We start from the raw sequence: 18,777 nt of genomic DNA, 5'->3' as shown, positions 1-18,777 counted from the left end.
AAGTCTAATCCTCCAACATCTTTGTCAATGTTTCTCTGGATTGAAATAGTTACTTTATTTCATACTTCATTTTGGTATGTTGTCTTATCCTCTTTGTTTCTCCGCCTTCTTTTTCAATCCTTTATCAGCGTGCAAACCTGAACACAGTTCTGCAGAGGGATACACCTGCCCTGCAATGCTTGGGTGCTTGCTCTTTAGCCAAGCCTGAATGGAAAGCAGCCTCAGGCCTTCCAAACTAGCGTCAACAGAGGAGAAACAAAGGCTGGGGCGTCACGTCCTGCTGCTTTTGTGAGCCCCAAACCACCCCTGTGCAAAGCCCCATCACAGACCCTAGCCATCCCCCTGCCTCTCGCTCCTCAACAGGAGCCCTTTTCAAGCCAAGACTGTCCAGCAAAAAGCTGTTTTCCTCCTGCTGAGGAAACGCAATTGACGACGGGGTGCAGGCAGCTTTCGCCTGACTGCAGCTGAGCGAACTCCACCCATTCCACCTGCAGCGGGGGGCTCGGCCCCACACCTCCCCCAGGCTGGAGCGCCTCCAGGCCTCACGGTGTTGCATCCTGCCCGGCCTGAGGCAGGGCTGAGGGAGCGACAGGGCATCAGCAAGGCGGGTGGCCAGAGAGGGCCTCTGACCAGCCTCGGAGCTGAAGGGGGCGAGCGGCCTCCCCTGAGACATCCCAGCCGCGACGCGGGGAGCCGGCTGGCGGGTCACGGCCGCCCCGCGGCGGGGCGCCAGGGGGCGCCGGCAGCCGCCATCTCGCCGCCCTCCTGAGGAAGTTTGAGCCTCGGCGGCTGCCGGCCGCGGCTGGGGCGGTGTGACCCTGGGCGGCCGCCGTCGGTTCCTGCCGTTGGCCGGGTGGTGGCGGCCGAGGTGACGCGGAGTTGCCGAGCGGGAGCGCCGCCGCCATGAGCCGCAGCTACAACGATGAGCTGCAGTACCTGGACAAGATCGACAAGAACTGCTGGCGGATCAAGAAGGGCTTCGTGCCCAACATGCATGTGCGTTGGGGCGGCGCTGGGCTGGGCTGGGCTGGGCTCAGCGAGGAGCCCTTGGGTGCCCAGGGGGTGAGGGGCGGCCCACCTCAGCCGGGGCGGGGGGGGCGGGGGAGGTTTGCAGGCCGCAGCCCCGGCCCGGTGCCGGCCGCCCTGACAGCTCTCCCCGCAGGTGGAGGGTGTTTTCTACGTGAACGACCCCCTGGAGAAGCTGATGTTCGAAGAGCTGCGCAATGCCTGCCGCGGCGGAGGTGCGTCCGGCGTGGGGGAGCGGGATGGGGGCCCTCTGCCCCGGGGGGCGTCCCCTCACACGCTTCTCGTTGTGGCCTCGAAGGCCTCGAGCCTTCAAACCACGCTGTCTGTGGGCCCTGAAGCCTGAAGGAATCAGGGTGTAGCAGGGGCAGTGGGAGCAGGCCCAGGGCACGTCCTTGCTGGCGGGTCTGGAGAGGCTGCAAACAGGAATGGGTTGTCTCGCTTTGCCAGACACTGCGGCCTGGTGAGCAGCACAGGGCAGTCCCCTGCAGCTGTAGCGTGTCCCCGTGTCCAAATCGGATGGATGGGCACAGCCTTCTCATCTGGCCTGTGTGCTCTGGAGCATTCCCTGAATGCCTGCTCTCAGAGTTCATTTTGCTGGGGGCTGTAGCATAGGCCTGTTTGTTCTGTGCAGCGCAGGAGCACGGGGCTGTGCCCAGATCTGACAGCTGGACTGGTGATAATACGTTTCTCTTGTTAGCACAGATTGGTCTGCATTGGTACTAACACAGCAGAAGGAGGGCTTTAGGACATAATACCTCATTTAATGGAACTGCAGATCTGGCATAATGCTAGGCATTTTATACCAGATTGGAATGCTTGTTGGTGGCTAATTTCTGATTTGCTAGTGTTTTGAGCAACTTCTTGTGATTACCATGGCAAATTATCAGATTACTTACTTTTTTTTCTTCTTCTTCTTTTTCAGGTGCAGGTGGCTTTTTGCCTGCTATGAAACAGATTGGGAATGTGGCTGCATTACCTGGCATTGTTCATGTGAGTAACTGCTCTGAAAATTTGCTCTTTTCCTGTTCTTGTTTGCCAGGGATTATTGCCTTCCCAATGGGAATTCTGTTGTAAGAATGGGTATGGACCAGAGTTCTTTTCAAGACAGTCTGTGTGTTAGGAACCTGTCTCTGCGTAAGGAGGACTTGCAAGGGCAGGCTGTAAAACTTAAGTTGTCTGAAAGGGAAGTATCCACTTACTGCATTGACTATCTTTTGCTGTGAAGCTTTTTTAGCATTGCTTTATGCTGTTTCAGTTTGCTTGAGCCGCCTTTTCCCTGCTGCTCGTATTGTCTGTTGTTTTTGAGTTGCCTCTGCTGACCTGGAATGTGTGGAGAAGTGAGGCGAGAGCAGGAGGTGATACTGTTGTCTGTCTTATTGTTGCTGCCTAATGTTGGTAGTGAGCCTTCCCATGCACTCAACGCTCTTCCCTCGCCCTGTGCATCTTTTGTAGCAAAGCATTGGACATGATGACGCAGGAGGAGAATACTAGGCTAGGTCACTTTTCAAGAAGTGCTAAGTATGATGTGGAAATAATCTTTTTCACATTCAATATTGAATATATTAATAAGTAATAAATAATGGAGTTTTCTTTTTTTCAACTGTTTCTCATGGTGACTTGGCAAACGTTTTGAATTTCTGGCTGTAGTAAAAGGCACCCCATCATGCTGTTAAAATGTCTTAGTGGTCAACCAGAAAGGAAGTAAGGTAAAATAGTAACGACCTATTAAAATGGGAATTTTGGCTGATAGTTTGTAGTAGAGATGTTATGATCATATGTCTATTCAAATCTTCACTTTTTGTTTCTAAGCCAAGAGATTTCTTGGTGATGGCCAGGGGAGGCAGAAGCATATAATCCCGCTGCAAAGTTCTGTTCTTCTTAGTGTATGGTAACAGTTTAACACACGTTGCAGAGTTCCAATTTCCGACAGCTTTCTGGGTGTTTGGGGCTTTTTTTTTTGTTTGTTTGCTTAAATAGACTGTGGAGTGCTGTTTGTGGTGTCCTAACCTAAACTTACCAGGTTAGATATACTTTGGACTTGTGGACTGTGTAGAAGCATGCGTTGACTTTAATTAGTGTGAAAAGGTTTAGTAAAAATAATTACTTTATGAATTACAATGACATAGCTCCTATCTTTTCCTATCCTATCAGGATATCATCCTAAAAGGAGGGCATTTTCCTGCCTACAGGGTGCAGTCTTTGGTCAGTGTTCAGTGACACAGCTAAGAAGAGAAAGTGCTGTCTGTTTTATGATTCCATTTTTCCTGGTTTGAGCTAAACCAGAACTAATTCTGTTCAGTGATTTCACTTTTTAGCTAAGTCTCTTCTAAGGAACTGCACTTTATGAAATCAGCAGCATGTTTTCCCAGACAGTGTCTGCTTTTAGTAGTGACAGCGCTTGATGTTTATGGTTAATACCAAGGAATGGGATGCAGAAAGGCTTTTGCTTATACTTGCTCCTATAGCAACAAGGTCACTGCTAAATCGTGTACCCAGTGTTGGGGTGCCATAGTGAAAGGGGGTGTAATGAAGTAAAAGGTCGCACTTGCAGGGAGGAGCGAGCTGGACAGGTGACCCAAAACTGACAAAATTCCATCCCACATACGTCGTATTCAGTATAAAGCTGAGGGATCACAAGGGTTGAGCTCTCAGGTTAAGCTCTCTTCTTCGACATCCAAGGAGGACTCTGTCCATTCTTCCGTCTGTGAGCCTGATCCCTGCATTCCTGAATCCAGCTCCTGTATCTGGTTCCCGTATGCTTCTGGGTCTAGCCTGGGACTTCCCCAGTGCCAGCCCTGCAGCGTCAGTAGTGGATGGGTTTAGTATTGGGTTTGTGTATAGTTGTATATATTTTATCATTTTAAAGCTGTTTTAGTTTTCCAATCCATGAGTCTCTCTATCCTATTCCCATCTCCCTTCCCTTTCTGGGGAGGGAGAAGGGTAAATAGAGAGCATCTGTTATCTGTTAGTGGTTGGCCCAGCTCTAACCCGTGACACCATTCCATAGCACTGAACTCTTCCCGGGTTACATTTGCGGTATTTAAATATTGCAGATGTCTCTAGGTGGAACATGGTAAAGACAAACTCATTTTCACTTTTATGTCTCTGCTTTATGTTACTCATAAGCTATCATCTGTGTAAGTTTCGAGTGCAAGGACTCGAGTCCAAGGAAAAGCTAGGTTAGAATTCAATTGGAGATCACAATTCCTACATTTAGGTGCTTAAGCTCCTCTTAAGTTTTCTCGAGATCTGGTCAATAGAGCCAAGAGGGCTTCTCCACTGACTAGCCACTTGCTTCAGAGCGAGGTCTGCTCTCTGCTTTCTTTGACTGTCTGTCCTGTAACTGCAGGAAGTTAGATACTTACCTGAATTAATGTGTTTACTCTATCTACACCTGAACATACATTCTCTTTTTTGTATATTTGTTTGCAGATGTGGCAACCACTGCCACAATACAAAGTACAACTAAGGCGACTGTGCAGCATAGAGTTTCATAAAACTTTAGAATTTCCTTCATTCTCTTTCAGAGATCAATAGGCCTTCCAGATGTCCATTCTGGCTACGGGTTTGCCATTGGCAACATGGCTGCCTTTGATATGAATGATCCTGAAGCAGTGGTTTCACCAGGTAAGGATGACTGACTTAACCTGCACTGAGAAATAGCTGGGATGGCATAAAAATACTTTTTGAAATGACAGATCTTTACAGTACTTTGTATACAGAACCAAAGTGAAAAATAAGTGAATTATAGGGAGTTAAAAGGTGCTTAATTCTTGCACTCAGAATCTGTATTCTTTATGGAGCAGGTGATTACACTGAAAACATCTAAATAGGGCAGAGAGAATTGCCCTTGTGTTTTTGGCTTGGGCTCGTGATATCCCTCAGTTTTGAGGGGAGAGCATGAAACTTGGAACTTGCATTGCACCAGGTTGATAAGAAACTGACTAAGCAATCCAGGAGGTTCCTGGAATGCATTAGTGATGGCTTCTTTCTCCAAATGATAGAGGAGCCAATGGGGAGAGGTTCTATGCTGGACCTTGTTCTCACCAGAAAGGAGGGGCTGGTGGGGAATGTGAAGCTCAAGGGCCAACTTGGCTGCAGCAACCATCAAATGGTCGAGTTCAAGATCCTTAGGGCAGCGAGGAAGGCGCACAGCAAGCTCACTACCCTGGGCCTTAGAAGAGCAAACTTTGGCCTCTTCAGGGGACTGCTTGGTAGAGTACCATGAGATACAGCCCTGGAGGGAAGAGGGGCCAAAGAAAGCTGTTTGATATTCAAGGATCACCCCTCCAAGCTCAGGAGCAACAAAGAGGAAGTCAGGCACAGGAGGCCTGTATGGATGAACAAGGAGCTCCTGGACAAACTCAAACACAAAAAGGAAGCCTACAGAGGGTGGAAGCAAGGACAGGTACCATGGGAGAAATACAGAGAAATTGTCCTAACAGCCAGGGATCAGGTTAGGACAGCCAAAGGCCTGATAGAATTAAATCTGGCATGGGATGTCAAGGGCAACAAGAAAAGCTTCTATAGGTATGTCGGTGATAAAAGGAAGACTAGGGATAGCGTGGGCCCTCTCCAGAAGGAAACGGGAGACCTGGTTACCCAGGATATGGAGAAGACTGAGGTAGTCAATTACTTTTTTTGCCTCGGTCTTCACCAGCAAGTGCTCCAGCCACACCGCCCAAGTCACAGAAGTCAAAGGCAGGGACTGGCAGAATGAAGAACCGCCCACTGTAGGAGAAGATCAGGTTCAAGACCACCTGAGGAACCTGAAAGTGCACAGGTCCGTGGGACCTGATGAGATGCATCCATGGGTCCTGAGGGAACTGGCGGATTAAGTTGCTAAGCCACTACCCATCATATTTGAGAAGTCGTGGCAGTCCAGCAAAGTTTCCACTGACTGGAAAAGGGGAAACATAACCCCCATTTTTAGAAAGGGAAAAAAGGAACACCCGGGGAATTAAAGGCAAGTCAGTCTCATCTCTAAGCCCAGAAAGACCATGGAGTGGATCCTCCTGGAAACTGTGCTAGGGCACATGGAAAAAAAGGAGGTGACTGATGACGGCCAACATTGCTTCACTAAAGGCAAATCATGCCTGATGAATCTATTGACCTTCTACAATGGGGGTTACAGCATTGGTGGATAAGGGAAGAGCAACCCATGTCATCTACTGGACTTGTGCAAAGCATTTGACACTGTCCTGCACAACATCCTTGTCTCTAAATTGGAGAGACACGGATTTCATGGATGGACCACTCGGTGGATCAGGAATTGGCTGGATGGTTGCACTCAGAGAGTCACGGACAATGGCTCAATGTCTGAGTGGAGACCAGTGATGAGTGGTGTTCCTCAGGGGTTGGTATTGGGATGGGCGCTGTTTGACATCTTTGTTGGCGACGTGAACAGCGGGATCGAGTGCACCCTCAGCACATTTGCCAACGACACCAAGCTGTGTGGTGAGGTTGACACGCTGGAGGGAAGGGAGGCCATCCAGAGGGACCTGGACAGGCTGGAGAGGTGGGCCTGTGCAAACCTCATGAAGCTCAACAAGGCCAAGTGCAAGGTCCTGCACCTGAGTCAGGGCAATCCCAAGCACAGATACAGGCTGGGTGGTGAATGCATCAAGAGCAGCCCTGGGGAGAAGGACTTGGGGGGGCTGGTGGGTGAAAAACTGAACATGAGCCAGCAACGTGCGCTCACAGCCCAGAAAGCCGATCGCATCCTGGGCCGCATCAAGAGAAGCGCAGCCAGCAGGTCGAGGGAGAGGATTCTGCCCCTCTACTTCACTTTGGTGAGACCCCACCTGCAGTACTGCGTCCAGCTCTGGGGCCCCCAGCATAAGATAGACATGGAGCTGCTTGAGCGAGTCCAGAGGAGGGTCACGAAGATGCTCAGGGGGCTGGAGCACCTCCCCTGTGAGGACAGGCTGAGAGAGTTGGGGTTGTTCAGCCTGGAGAAGAGGAGGCTCCAGGGAGACCTTACAGCGGCCTTCCAGTGCTTAAAGGGGGCCTGCAGGGAAGGTGGGGAGGGACAATTCATCAGGGAGTGATAGGATGAGAAGTAACAGTTTCAAACTGAAAGAGGAGAGATTTAGATTAGATGTAAGGAAGAAATTCTTTACTGTGAGTGTGGTGAGGCACTGGCACAGGCTGCCCAGAGAAGCTGTGGCTGCCCGCTCCCTGGCAGTGTTCAAGGTAACCTGGTCCAGTGGAAGGTGTGCCTGCCCATGGCAGGGGGGTTAGAACTAGGTGATCTTTTAAGGTCACTTGCAACCCAAACCATTCCCTGATTCTATGATTTTCTTTGAGCAATTTTTGAAAACATCTTTTGAGACTATTTTTACACTTTATTAAAAAAGTGACCTTAAAATATTATTTTAAAAAATAAATTTATTTAAGTATCTTTTTAATAAACACCTGGGTCTTTAATTACTGATGGTCTGGAGATGCTTTTGTGGTTGTCATGAAACATGATATTCATGTTTCAGGTTTACTTCAGGCAGTTCCAGTGTTCCTGATTGACTCAAACCCAAGATCTCTTAGTCTGGTATCCCCACCTCTGACACTAGTTAGTACCAAAGCCTTCATTAGTAAAGGTAGTGCGACTGATCTTTCACATTAAGCCTTGCCCTGCAGTATTTAGTTTTATTAAATACTAAGGGTTAAGCAAAACACTAAGCACTGAAGTTTTATATTCCTTGTAAGTATTTATCACTAACTATAACTAGTTAGTATTTATTCCAGTGAAGATTCAAAAAGGACTTGCTTTCAAGGACATCTTGCATCAGGGAGCCATGCTAAGATCTGTCACTTTTCTTCTGACCTTAGGCAGAACAACAGGAACCTCTTCTCTACTTTCTGTGGACAATATATTTTATAGTTGTGTCTGCTTCTCTTTGGCTGCTTGCTGGAGCAGCTTTGTAAACGCAGAGCTCTGTAGGCAATTGTACAGCTATGTCTCTAGAGCATATGCTGGGGACTGAAAAACTGGGGGGTTTTTAAGAGTTTTAAAGTTTTTCTCTGCAGGATTACATTTTTGGCTGTCTTGAAATCTGAGGCTTCATGTAAATCTATTAAAATGAAGCTTAATGCACTTCTGCTTTTTTCCCAGTATTGTGTCAGAAAAGGTGTAAGATCACAGCATTGCATACATACTCACTGTGGGCAGGGACACTGATTTATGATGAATGTTTAGCAAGTGCTCACCATCAGCACACTACCTTTATTAACTCCATGGCTTTTTCTACACGTCTAGGTGGTGTCGGATTTGACATTAACTGTGGTGTCCGCTTACTACGTACAAATTTGGACGAAAGCGACGTGCAGCCTGTCAAGGAGCAGCTTGCCCAGGCTATGTTTGACCACATTCCTGTTGGTGTTGGCTCCAAAGGTGTCATCCCCATGAACGCCAAGTAAGAGAATTACTTTGTGCACACATCACTAGAGGGGACATCTCTGGTGTTTTGTTTCAATGAAAGGTTCATCAGTGGGAGACTTTAAGAACAAAAAAGTAATTCTAACTCTGTTTCCATTCTTTCTGCATATGTACTTCACCAGGAGGACTGGCATAATCATCAGTGCACCATCAGCTGTTTCTTCCCCCTTTTAAAACCCTGAAATAACTACAGGTTTTTGAAAGGTTCTCATTTCTTCTGACAGAAAACCTCTGTGGATGTAAAGGGTTTTTTTGAAAGGGATGAGAGAGAAAATAGATATTCCCCACACAACAAAGAGGAAAAAGTAGTGACTATCTAAAGTTAATATATTTATTATAGCTTGATTTTTATGAAGTATTAAGAAATTGGAGTTCTTCTTAGGGGAGTTAGCTGATCGTAAAATCGTGGGATAATTTAGGTTGGATGGGATCTCTTGAGGTCAGCTCATCCAACTCCTTGCACAAAGGAGGGCTAACTCTGAAGGTAGATGTAACAACGAAGTTACATCGGGTTGCTCAGGGCCGTATCCAGTGGAGTTTTGAGTATATCCAAGGATAATCACCTTATGTAGGTGTTTGATAATTGCAGAGATTTGGAAGAGGCGCTAGAGATGGGTGTGGACTGGTCTCTCCGGGAAGGCTATGCCTGGGCAGAGGACAAGGAGCACTGTGAGGAATATGGAAGAATGCTGCAGGCTGACCCCAACAAGGTCTCCTCAAGAGCCAAGAAGAGGGGCCTGCCTCAGGTAATGATATGTTTCAGGAGGGCTATGAGTGCTCCCAGGGTTCAAATGTAAAGGTTAGCAGGTAGCGCTCTAATTTTGTGTCTTTTCCTGAAACTCTGCCTGGCATTTCTGGGCAGGGGGAAAGGTGAGATGGTGGGGCTGTTTCTGAATAATGCTTGACAGAACTGTAACGGAGGCAAACGATACTGGGCATACCCAAGGTCCCCAGGGCCATCCTTTTTTTTTTATCAGTTAATACATGGCACTGGAATTCATGTTTGGTGGCATTTCCCCATCCAGATCTAGTTTTGTTTTTAAGAGACAGACAAGTTACTTTGCAACTTTTCTTCTTGTTTGCTCAGCAGGTTAATAGCAGGCCAAGGAAGGATAGCATAATAAATGAACTAGCTCCTAACTTTGAATTGCAGTTCAAGGGTTGGATTTAATTTCTATACATAGTATCTCATTGCTCTGGGTGGAACACTTCTGAGATGGCTATGCTAATGCTACCCTTCGTAAAGCTTTCTCATCTATTACTTCTTTAGTTTTATGAACTGTGGTGCTGCAAGATTGTAGCATTTTAATCTCAAAATATTCTTATGTCCTCAATTTTCACGTTTGCCTTGCAAATAAGTGATCCTCAGTTACAGAGTTGAAAAAATTTGGGCTTGGAAATGCAGTATCTTGCTTTAATTGACTGAAAGGTTGTAAGTACCTAATTAACAGGATGTTTTAACTTCCTTGTGGAGTTATAACCAAGTATAAGACTGTCTGCCTTGCCTGTACAAATTGAAGATTAATTATCAATACTCTGCACTCTTCCCAGCTTTCAACTAGGCCGAGGTAAGTTGGAAAAAAAGTGACAGCACAGTCTGTAGATCCTGGTCCTTTTGTTTGATTGCAGTCTTGTTCCAATGGTAAAAATAGTTATAAATCTGAAAGAGGACAGTGATGATGCTGCTGTGTTCTACTTCCTTTCAGTTTATATAGGGCTTTTTTTTTCTTGAAAAACTTCTCTAAAACCAAAACCTTGCTGTAGCAATTTCCCCTGCCGCCAATGTTCCCGTAGCTCTCCCCTGTCCTCCCAGAGGCTGCTTTACTAGCGCTGTCTGATCAGTGTGTTGTGCTTGGCAGCTGGGGACCCTGGGAGCCGGAAACCATTACGCCGAGATCCAGGTTGTGGATGACATTTACAACGAATATGCTGCCAGGAAGATGGGCATCGACCACAAAGGGCAGGTGTGCGTGATGATCCACAGTGGCAGCAGAGGTCTGGGCCACCAGGTTGCCACAGGTACGATCTGACTGGTGTAGGTAGCTGGAGTGATGCAAACTCCTTAGTACGGTCTTGTCATCGACAGTGAACTGCAGCACCAAATAGCATGTCTTACAGTGCAATTGTTGAGTCTCTTCTGAGTTGCCTTGACAGGGCTTGCTTTGAATTGTGTCTGCAGGATCTCGCATGTGTTTTCAAGCCTCTTAGCCATGATAAGTTTAAAACCAATGTGTTAATTGTCTTTGGTCATGCAGAGTATTGGTCTTGCTATTTTGTGTCCGCACAATGTGATAGGATAAGAAATGGCAGACTCGTGCTGGAACATGGGACGTTCCAATTAGATACTAGAATTTTCATTTATTTTTTTTTAACTGTTAAAGTGGTCAAATGCTGGCACAGGTTGCTTAGAGGTCTGGTAGAACCACCATCCCTGGAGATACTCAAAACTTCAATGAATAAGACACTGAGCAACCTGATCTAGCTGGAGCTGCTTTGAGCAAGTGATAGGACTACAAACCTTCCGTAAGTCCCTTCCAAACGAAATTATTCTGTGATCAAGACAGTGTGGAGATTTTCACTGAATCCTCTGTCTGGTTGAGGGCCTGTCTTTGTATGTATTTGCTTAGGACAGTGAGTCCATAATCTCTGATGTAGCAAAGGCAGGCATTCCTGCAGCAGAAAAAGAAAAGATGCAATTCTCGGGTCACAAAAAAAGTTACACCTGCATTTATTGTTTTGAACCCAAGTGAAGAGCTGACGTGGTTAGAATTTATCACTAGATTGAACTGTGTTTGTCTTAAGTGGAGGATCCTTTCTGGTATATCTAAGCCTCTTAACTTTTCTTTCTAAAAATAGTTTTGGGGAATGCTGTTTGCAAACAGTTGACGATGTTCTGCCACTGATTCGCAGTTGCATTTGAGAAGAAGCCATAGGTTTGACCATCAGACAGATGTGTTCAGTTTTAGAATATAAACTACAGACGTCCATGTTAACCTCACACATTGAAACTAAATTAAGAAGTCTCTTAGACTTACTGTGTTTATTTCCCAGATGCATTGGTGGCTATGGAAAAAGCTATGAAACGGGACAAAATCATAGTGAACGATCGCCAGCTGGCGTGTGCCAGGATTGCCTCCGCAGAGGGACAGGATTACTTGAAGGGAATGGCAGCTGCTGGCAACTATGCATGGGTCAACCGCTCTTCTATGACTTTTCTAACAAGACAGGTAGGAGCAGAGTTGTCTCTGATGCAGATATTTTGGTACACATCTCCTGCCTTATGCCAGACATGTGGAACACAGAGTAGCTGCAGTATTTAACATAGTTTTCTTTTTTGTGCTTCTTAAACTGTGTTTTCTGGAGAGCCTTGCTCAAAGCTGCAGTCATGGCAATCCATGTAAAACTTCTCAAAAGCACCAGATTATACTTGCAGAAGCCATTTAAGGAATATTTTTGAAAATGCCTTGAACTGGAAGAAGAGGATACGAGGAAATTGTTTTTACACTGCTGAAGCCATCTTTTCAGAGTTGCAAGAATTTGTCTAGCTGGTATCTGACTGAATTCCAGCATTAAAGCTGCCAGTAGGCAGATAAACAATCTAGACAGTCCAGTTCTGTCACTGTGGTATTCAGTTCCATTGTGGCTGAATGTGACTGAAGTTTCTTACCTGCTGTGCCAAGCGTTTAGGTCACTGACTTATCAGTAGGAAATACTTTGAAGCAAATTTGTTCCTTTTAATTCCTAAAAAGACTCTAAATCTTCCGCGTGTACACAGCAGTTATCTTCCTGTATTTCACATCCTGATTTGCTCTTTTTTTAGGCCTTTGCCAAAGTCTTCAACACAACCCCAGATGACCTTGATATGCACGTCATCTATGATGTGTCTCACAACATTGCCAAAGTGGAGCAACATGTAGTGGATGGAAAGGAGCGGACTCTGCTGGTGCACAGAAAGGGATCAACCAGGGCCTTCCCTCCGCACCATCCTCTTATCGCTGTTGATTATCAAGTAAGTTCAGCTGTGGGAGAAGGAAATTACAAGAGAATTCTGGATGAATCGGACAGTTTTAGGGTCCCTAACAAAGATCTAAATGCTGTGAGTTCCTTTTTTGAGCTAACAGCACCAGAACCCTGGTGGGATGGCAATATTCTGCTTGTCTGTGTGTTAGATCTTTGGGACGCTGAGCTCCCTCTTCTGCTCCACACCCACCATGCTTGGAAGATCATGAAGGGAAAGAAGTGTTCCATACGTAGGGCGGGCTTCAGTGATTTGCCTTGTCGGTTGGACACAGGTCTGTTGATCTGCTGGTCTGCATCTTTCAGTGCAGCTAGTTCTCCAGAAGCCTTGATAGCAGGCACCCAAGGCAAGCAGGGATGCTCTGAGGGAATGTGAACCTGACCTTCTTTTCTGGAGATGTGGTTTCTCTCAGACTTTTATTAAGAATTGTTTTTTTAGGCTTTTTCTTGGTGAATTAATATTCGTTCGCATCCACAGCTGACTGGACAGCCTGTTTTGATCGGCGGGACTATGGGCACCTGTAGCTATGTTCTTACTGGCACAGAGCAAGGCATGACTGAGACCTTCGGAACTACTTGCCATGGAGCTGTAAGTCCAAAAGTCACTTCAGGAAGGGATTGGGATGGGACTGCTATCCAGAGAACAAGATTGTTTAAGGGTCATCCAGTGTGTGATCCATCCGTTGGTCATACAAGTAGAGAGTTGCCACAGTAATGCCAGCCCAGGAGGACTGCAGGCTAAAGTCCTGTTTGTCGCTAACTGAATAGTTTTGATTACCCCTGCAGAAAATTTAGGGGATGCTTCTTTATCCAAGGCAAAGGTTAGGATGAACGTGTGGAGAATGAGCTCCTTTTACCAAATTCTGGTATCTCTCAGCTAACAAGAAGGATTAACTATGCTGAGGCTGTCCGTGTAAAACTCCTCAGTAGTTAGAAGAAGGTGTTTTCTCTCCTGTTATTTACAGTGTGAGACAAGGATGACTGAGGAAGAGAAATATCTTCCAGTAAAACTCTGACTTCTGAACAGTCTGACAAGTTAGGGTAAAAAGACACTTGCAGACTAGCACGTTATACACATGGAACTTTCCTAGCCATCACACCAGACGTGGGATTTTGCAGGAGCCCATCACCTAAAGTTGAAATTCATTTCCCATTTTGTGGCTTACTGCGGTCTGTGCTCTCAGCTCTTCTGTTTACTTATAATGTAATAGTGTTTTTCTTTAATAAGAAAGAGTTCTGTTTTTCCAAACCGCTACAAAAAATAGAACTAACAAAACTGCTGTCTAGGGTCGTGCACTGTCCCGAGCCAAATCTCGACGTAACTTGGACTTCCAGGATGTATTGGACAAGCTGGCTGACATGGGGATTGCCATCCGTGTTGCTTCTCCCAAACTGGTCATGGAAGAAGTGAGTTTAATTCTTCATTATCTGAGAGGGAAAAGGGAGTCTGGCTCCTTGGCTGAATGACCCTCCCTGACTTGATTTTTTTTTTTTTTTTTTTTTGCAGTGCTAAGTGATCACTAGTACTCTAAATATCCAGCTTGTGTGATTTCCAATAGAACTATCCAATTTTTTGGAAAATAATGTGAAGTCTTCCCTGTCCCTAAAATCCTGCTGAAAGGGGAGGTGCCTGTTTGACAGATTCAGGGGGGAGGGAGTGGTTTTTTCCTCTTCTGCCTGGCAATAGGGATAATTACTATCGACCCTGAGAAGTCTTTGTGTTAGCATCACAAAAGTATGTTTTATGGATTCTCTTCTTGGATTTTTGTTCTCACAGCTTTAAACTTGCTTCACAGTGCAGCTCTCACGTAGATTATTAGCAGTGTATGAGAGATCTGCCTCTTTTAAGATGAATTCCTGTATTTGCTCAAGAAGAAAACTCTGAATGGCTAGGAAACTTTGAGTATTATGACTTCCAGTTTTTCTGCATTAACACAATAGAATGTCTCTTCTGTTCGCAGCCTCACTCACAGAAGCGTGTTAATCATTTGGAACTATGCTGTTATGGGTGTTGGTGTTGTACAAACATGTTGATCTCATTAAAACCTCTGTTCAAGAGCAGCTTCCTTCTCAGAATGCTGCAGGGGGAAGCTCTAGAGTTCAACCCTGATTCCTGTCTCTAAGGGGCAGTGAAGATAAATCTTAAAGGCTGTCTGTAAGGAGGAAGTTGGAGTGACTTTCTGCCAGATAATGAGGCTTGACATTCTCACATGCTGGTGGACTGGATTATCTGAGAATATAGGGAAAACTGAACCAAAAGAGCTAGTATTTTGTCTGAAATATGGTGAAAGCTCATTTGGAAAACTAAGTGCCTCATAGATATGTAAGGTGGCCAGATGCTCAATATGTTCACCCTCACTCTCGATTCGTGTGATTCTATTCTTGCAAGAGAAGAGGGGATATCAAAAGCCTACATATAACTTCCTGTGACTTTGGGTTGTTTTATAATTTTGTCTTTTTTTTTCTTTTCGCCCTCCAGGCACCAGAGTCTTACAAGAACGTGACAGATGTGGTTAACACCTGCCACGCAGCTGGCATCAGCAAGAAAGCCATTAAACTGAGACCTATTGCTGTCATAAAAGGCTAGGAGCTGACAAGGCAGCAGAAACACACTGACATCTCCAGGCCTTACGCAAAACTGACTAGAACCATCATCTTCCCACGCCTCTTGGACTCTGTAGGATGGTCAGATATCACGTCTCTGTTCTGGAAACACAACAGTTGAGGATACACCTATTTTTAATCACTCCTAGGCATAATTAATGCCCCCCTCTCCTCCTCCCCCCCCCCCCCCCCCCCGTTATATGGTGCTCTTTTCTTGTGAGGAAAAGGCAAAGAAATAAGTTTAGTCTTGTTTTGTATATGCAGTCCCTCCCCCATTTGCCTGATGATCCCACAGGCTGGACTTCAGATTTGCCTGAGTTGTCACTAATTGCTGTGCCGCAAGACCACCTCCAACAGCGAAGATGGCATAAGAACCAGACCTGCTGTCTCCACACCTGAATGCCTGGAGCTCTTTCTGCGTGTAGAAGTACTCTGATAGGCAGGGTATGGCGCTTCTGGGCAGGGAGAGGTTGCTCTGTTTGCAGGTATCTTTATGCATAGTCTCTATCTTGCATGTTTTGTGGCAATTGGGTAAGAAATCTGGAGTTGGGAGCGGTCTCCCGCTTGGGTTGAGAGGGACTAGCTAGGCTTGAGGCACAGTCCTCCCCTCTTCCCCCACCCCCTCCCATTTAACACAGCACCTGGTGTGCTTGGCTCAGTACAAGTAGGTGTTCCACAGTCTTGTGGAAATGCCAGTAGGACTGAGTATGTTGCTTTGAGAGGTTTTGTTTGCCCAGTAAAAGTTGGGACTTAACAGTTTACAGATGTGGTAATCCAACATTTTGCAAAGTCCTAAGCTTGTAAAAGTTGGATTGGATAATACTGCTCACTGCGTCCCGCGGCTCTGATTTAAAGGAGTCCAGTTACAGGGTCAGGCCCAATGCGATGTGACCTTCTAATGTTTCTTTTACATTCATTAAGCAAGACTGGAGGGGAAGCTGACCATCCCCGCTGAATCATTTCAAATAAAATGGGAAGATGGACACTGCAGTGTGTTTATGTCATGTTTATTCTGTGGCTGAAATGTCTGTTACCCACTTTTAAGTACATGCATGAGCTTGAAACCCCCCACATTTTGTGACTTCGGCCGATGGATCTTGCAAAGAAATGTGCAGATGGCAGAATTCTTGCAGGGTACAGGAGAAGGGCAATACAGTGTTTTCTGGTTATGTCAAGAGTATGATAGCTATGATTTGTCTTTTTCAGGGCCTGCTGGGTCCACCTGAGTTTGCCTGTAAGCCTGTATGCAGACACAAGAGGGCGGCTGGAGGAAAATAAAACCTCACAGCCAGAGCGGAGCCCTGCCAGGGACTCATGTAAAAGGAGCAGATGGTGATTGATGGACTCGAGTGCATTTTGATGAAACATCCCTTTAAGTTTAGGATCTTAGCTGAAACCTGTTGATCTCAGGAGGCATAATGGCGTTTTACTGTCTTAATCACTTTGTGCTTACTCGTTTCTTAAGTTCAAATACTGTATTTGCTGCAGGTTCAGGAGCAGCACATGCAGCAATCGTCACTGCTATAAGTGTCCTTGTGCGTCTGACTTTACGGATGGTTTCTTCTTTTCCCCTGCTTTCTCCAGTGGAGTTGTTCCAGATTGCCATCTCTGAGGTCTGAGACACACTTGCTGATTTTAAAGCAAAAATCATGTCACTGAGAAATGTGAATTAGCCTCCAGTGACTGAAAGGCAAATTGTTGGTCTCAAATCTCCTGTAGAACTGCACATTCCATGCAGAAGTTTCTGTCTATAAATATTTCAGACTCTGATGTGGAATGCAAGGGAACCCTTAAAAACATTCATATTTAAAAATAAAGAAGCGTTTCTCAACACAGGTCTCTAAACTTTTCCCTACCACTATTAAGAGACAAATTTCAGCATGCGTGCCATGGAGATGCTCTCGTATGTATGCCTTAAGTCTTCTGATCATCAGCATTTATGCATTAGCATTCAAGAATGCAAAAAGTGCTGCCAATTTTGGTTTCCTCTTGCAAAGCTAGTACTAGTTTTGGTTATATGTTGTGCTGTATGGAGGAGAGTGCTGTTTCCTAACCACCAAAAAAAGTAGGAGTAAAAATGTAAGATGTCTCCCAGTTCTTTGTTTAAACCTGGATGTTTTCTAATTCAAGTCTGTCTTTTTCTCCAAGTAAAAAGGGCTGTCCACTAGCTTTTTTAAATCTGCATTTTAAAAAATAAATTTAAAAAATTGGTAGGGAGGGAAGGCACACGATATTAAAATTCATGTTCTGAAATACAGGTGCTGCGGGAGCATTTTAGTAACACCAAAAAGCCAATGTGGTTATTGAACCATCTCTGCTGCCAGGGAAAGTGAAGGAGAACTCAGAAATATCTGTTCATGTATGGTGTGCTTCCCTTCCTTCCCCAAAAGACTGGAAAAGCTTTGGTGAATGATTACCAGGGTCTTTTTTTTTCTTCTTTTTTTTTGGTGGGAAACCACAGGTAGGAAAGCCAGGTCTACAGCACACCCCTGGAGCTGTTGCACACCTCTGCCCAGCCGCTAGCACTCGTCTATTCCCTGCCTAAGCGTCGATAATTCAGTCATCTGAATGAGGACTTGCAGCAGGAGGTTTGCTGCCCTAAAACCAGTCCTTGGATGCAGGCTTCTTTTCAGTGCGTTTATCTTACTCTCTGCTTGACAACAAGATGGTTTAACTTACAGATTGGACCTGCCAAAACAGAGCTACTGCCTCAGGGAAGCAGAAGGTGTCATCTCTGGTGGTGGCTTCAGTGGCACCTTCCCCCTCTCTGTGCTCGCGGGGCTTGCTGCAGAGTCTGGTGCTGTGCAGCGACAGCGAGCACGGGCCAGCGCTTCCTCTCTTGCCCGAACTGTCTGTTTGCGGTGCGCTCGGGCTTGTGCAGGTGCTGTTCCCGTCACCGTTAGCATTAAATAGCGAACAGAAAAGCACTTCAGGTTTTTGTTGCTGGTGGGTGACTGCAGAAAGTTCTCTAAATCGGTCCCCCATGCTGGGAGGTGCTGTTTACTGGGGTGCAGTGTGAGGCAGAAGGGGCAGCGCCCAGCCCCTAGGCTGTGTGAGACGCCCAGGAAGGCAGTTTCTCCCCGCAGTGTTGCAAACAGGGAGACCCGTGTTTCGTTGGCCATAACTGATGGCAGAGCTGGGCTGCAGCTGATGGCTTCATTCCCTCTGACTTGGTTAAACCTCATGTACTCCAGGGCTCCCGAACTCCCCTAACAGCCTCCCCCAGGGGAAACCAGGACCCAGCAAGGTACGCACTGGCAGTGCTGTCTGCTGTGGTATATTTGCACTGTATCGCACACCCCACTAGTGGGGAGCCCAGTGTCTAACCCGTGTCACGTTTATCACCATCCTAAGTCTGTGCTTTAACTTTTCCTCTCCCTGCTTTAAACACGGCTCTGCACACAACCGCTTCTTCCTCCGCTGGTGGTCCTGGGCTGGTGTTCTGGCCCAGGAGGAACAAGTGATCTCTGACACATCTCTGGCACAGGCACCCCCGCCCTCTCCTCCGCTCTCCTTTGTTCCTCTCAAACATAAACACACTTAACTGGCCTCCTCTCTTCTCCCTCCACCCCCCAGTCTTCAAAGCGATCAGACAAAGCAATATCCCTCCCGCAGCATGTGCCAACACGCTCCCCTGCTTGCAGAAGGAAGGCTTCAATTAAGCAGCAGGCCCTGCCGGTACCTGGCATTTGCTT

At 46.2% G+C, this 18,777-nt stretch overlaps 1 protein-coding gene across 1 annotated transcript; it reads left to right on the top strand.

The window, feature by feature from the left end:
* The first annotated feature begins 878 nt into the window (after window positions 1-878).
* Window positions 879-15,251, top strand: RTCB (RNA 2',3'-cyclic phosphate and 5'-OH ligase). Its single transcript, XM_086468533.1, has 12 exons — window positions 879-996; window positions 1,163-1,241; window positions 1,949-2,016; window positions 4,554-4,653; window positions 8,282-8,438; window positions 9,051-9,207; window positions 10,321-10,480; window positions 11,513-11,688; window positions 12,282-12,470; window positions 12,957-13,067; window positions 13,766-13,885; window positions 14,958-15,251. Exons 1-12 carry the CDS (start codon window positions 904-906, stop codon window positions 15,063-15,065), a joined length of 1,518 nt encoding a protein of 505 aa, XP_086324659.1. The 5' UTR covers window positions 879-903; the 3' UTR covers window positions 15,066-15,251.
* The last annotated feature ends 3,526 nt before the right edge of the window (window positions 15,252-18,777 follow it).

Source organism: Leptosomus discolor, chromosome 1, assembly GCF_034619465.1.
Source record: "Leptosomus discolor isolate bLepDis1 chromosome 1, bLepDis1.hap2, whole genome shotgun sequence".
Classification (NCBI taxonomy): Eukaryota; Metazoa; Chordata; class Aves; order Leptosomiformes; family Leptosomidae; genus Leptosomus; species Leptosomus discolor.
The sequence above is the reverse complement of the archived record's forward strand: the minus strand, read 5'-3'. Positions and strand labels throughout refer to the sequence as shown.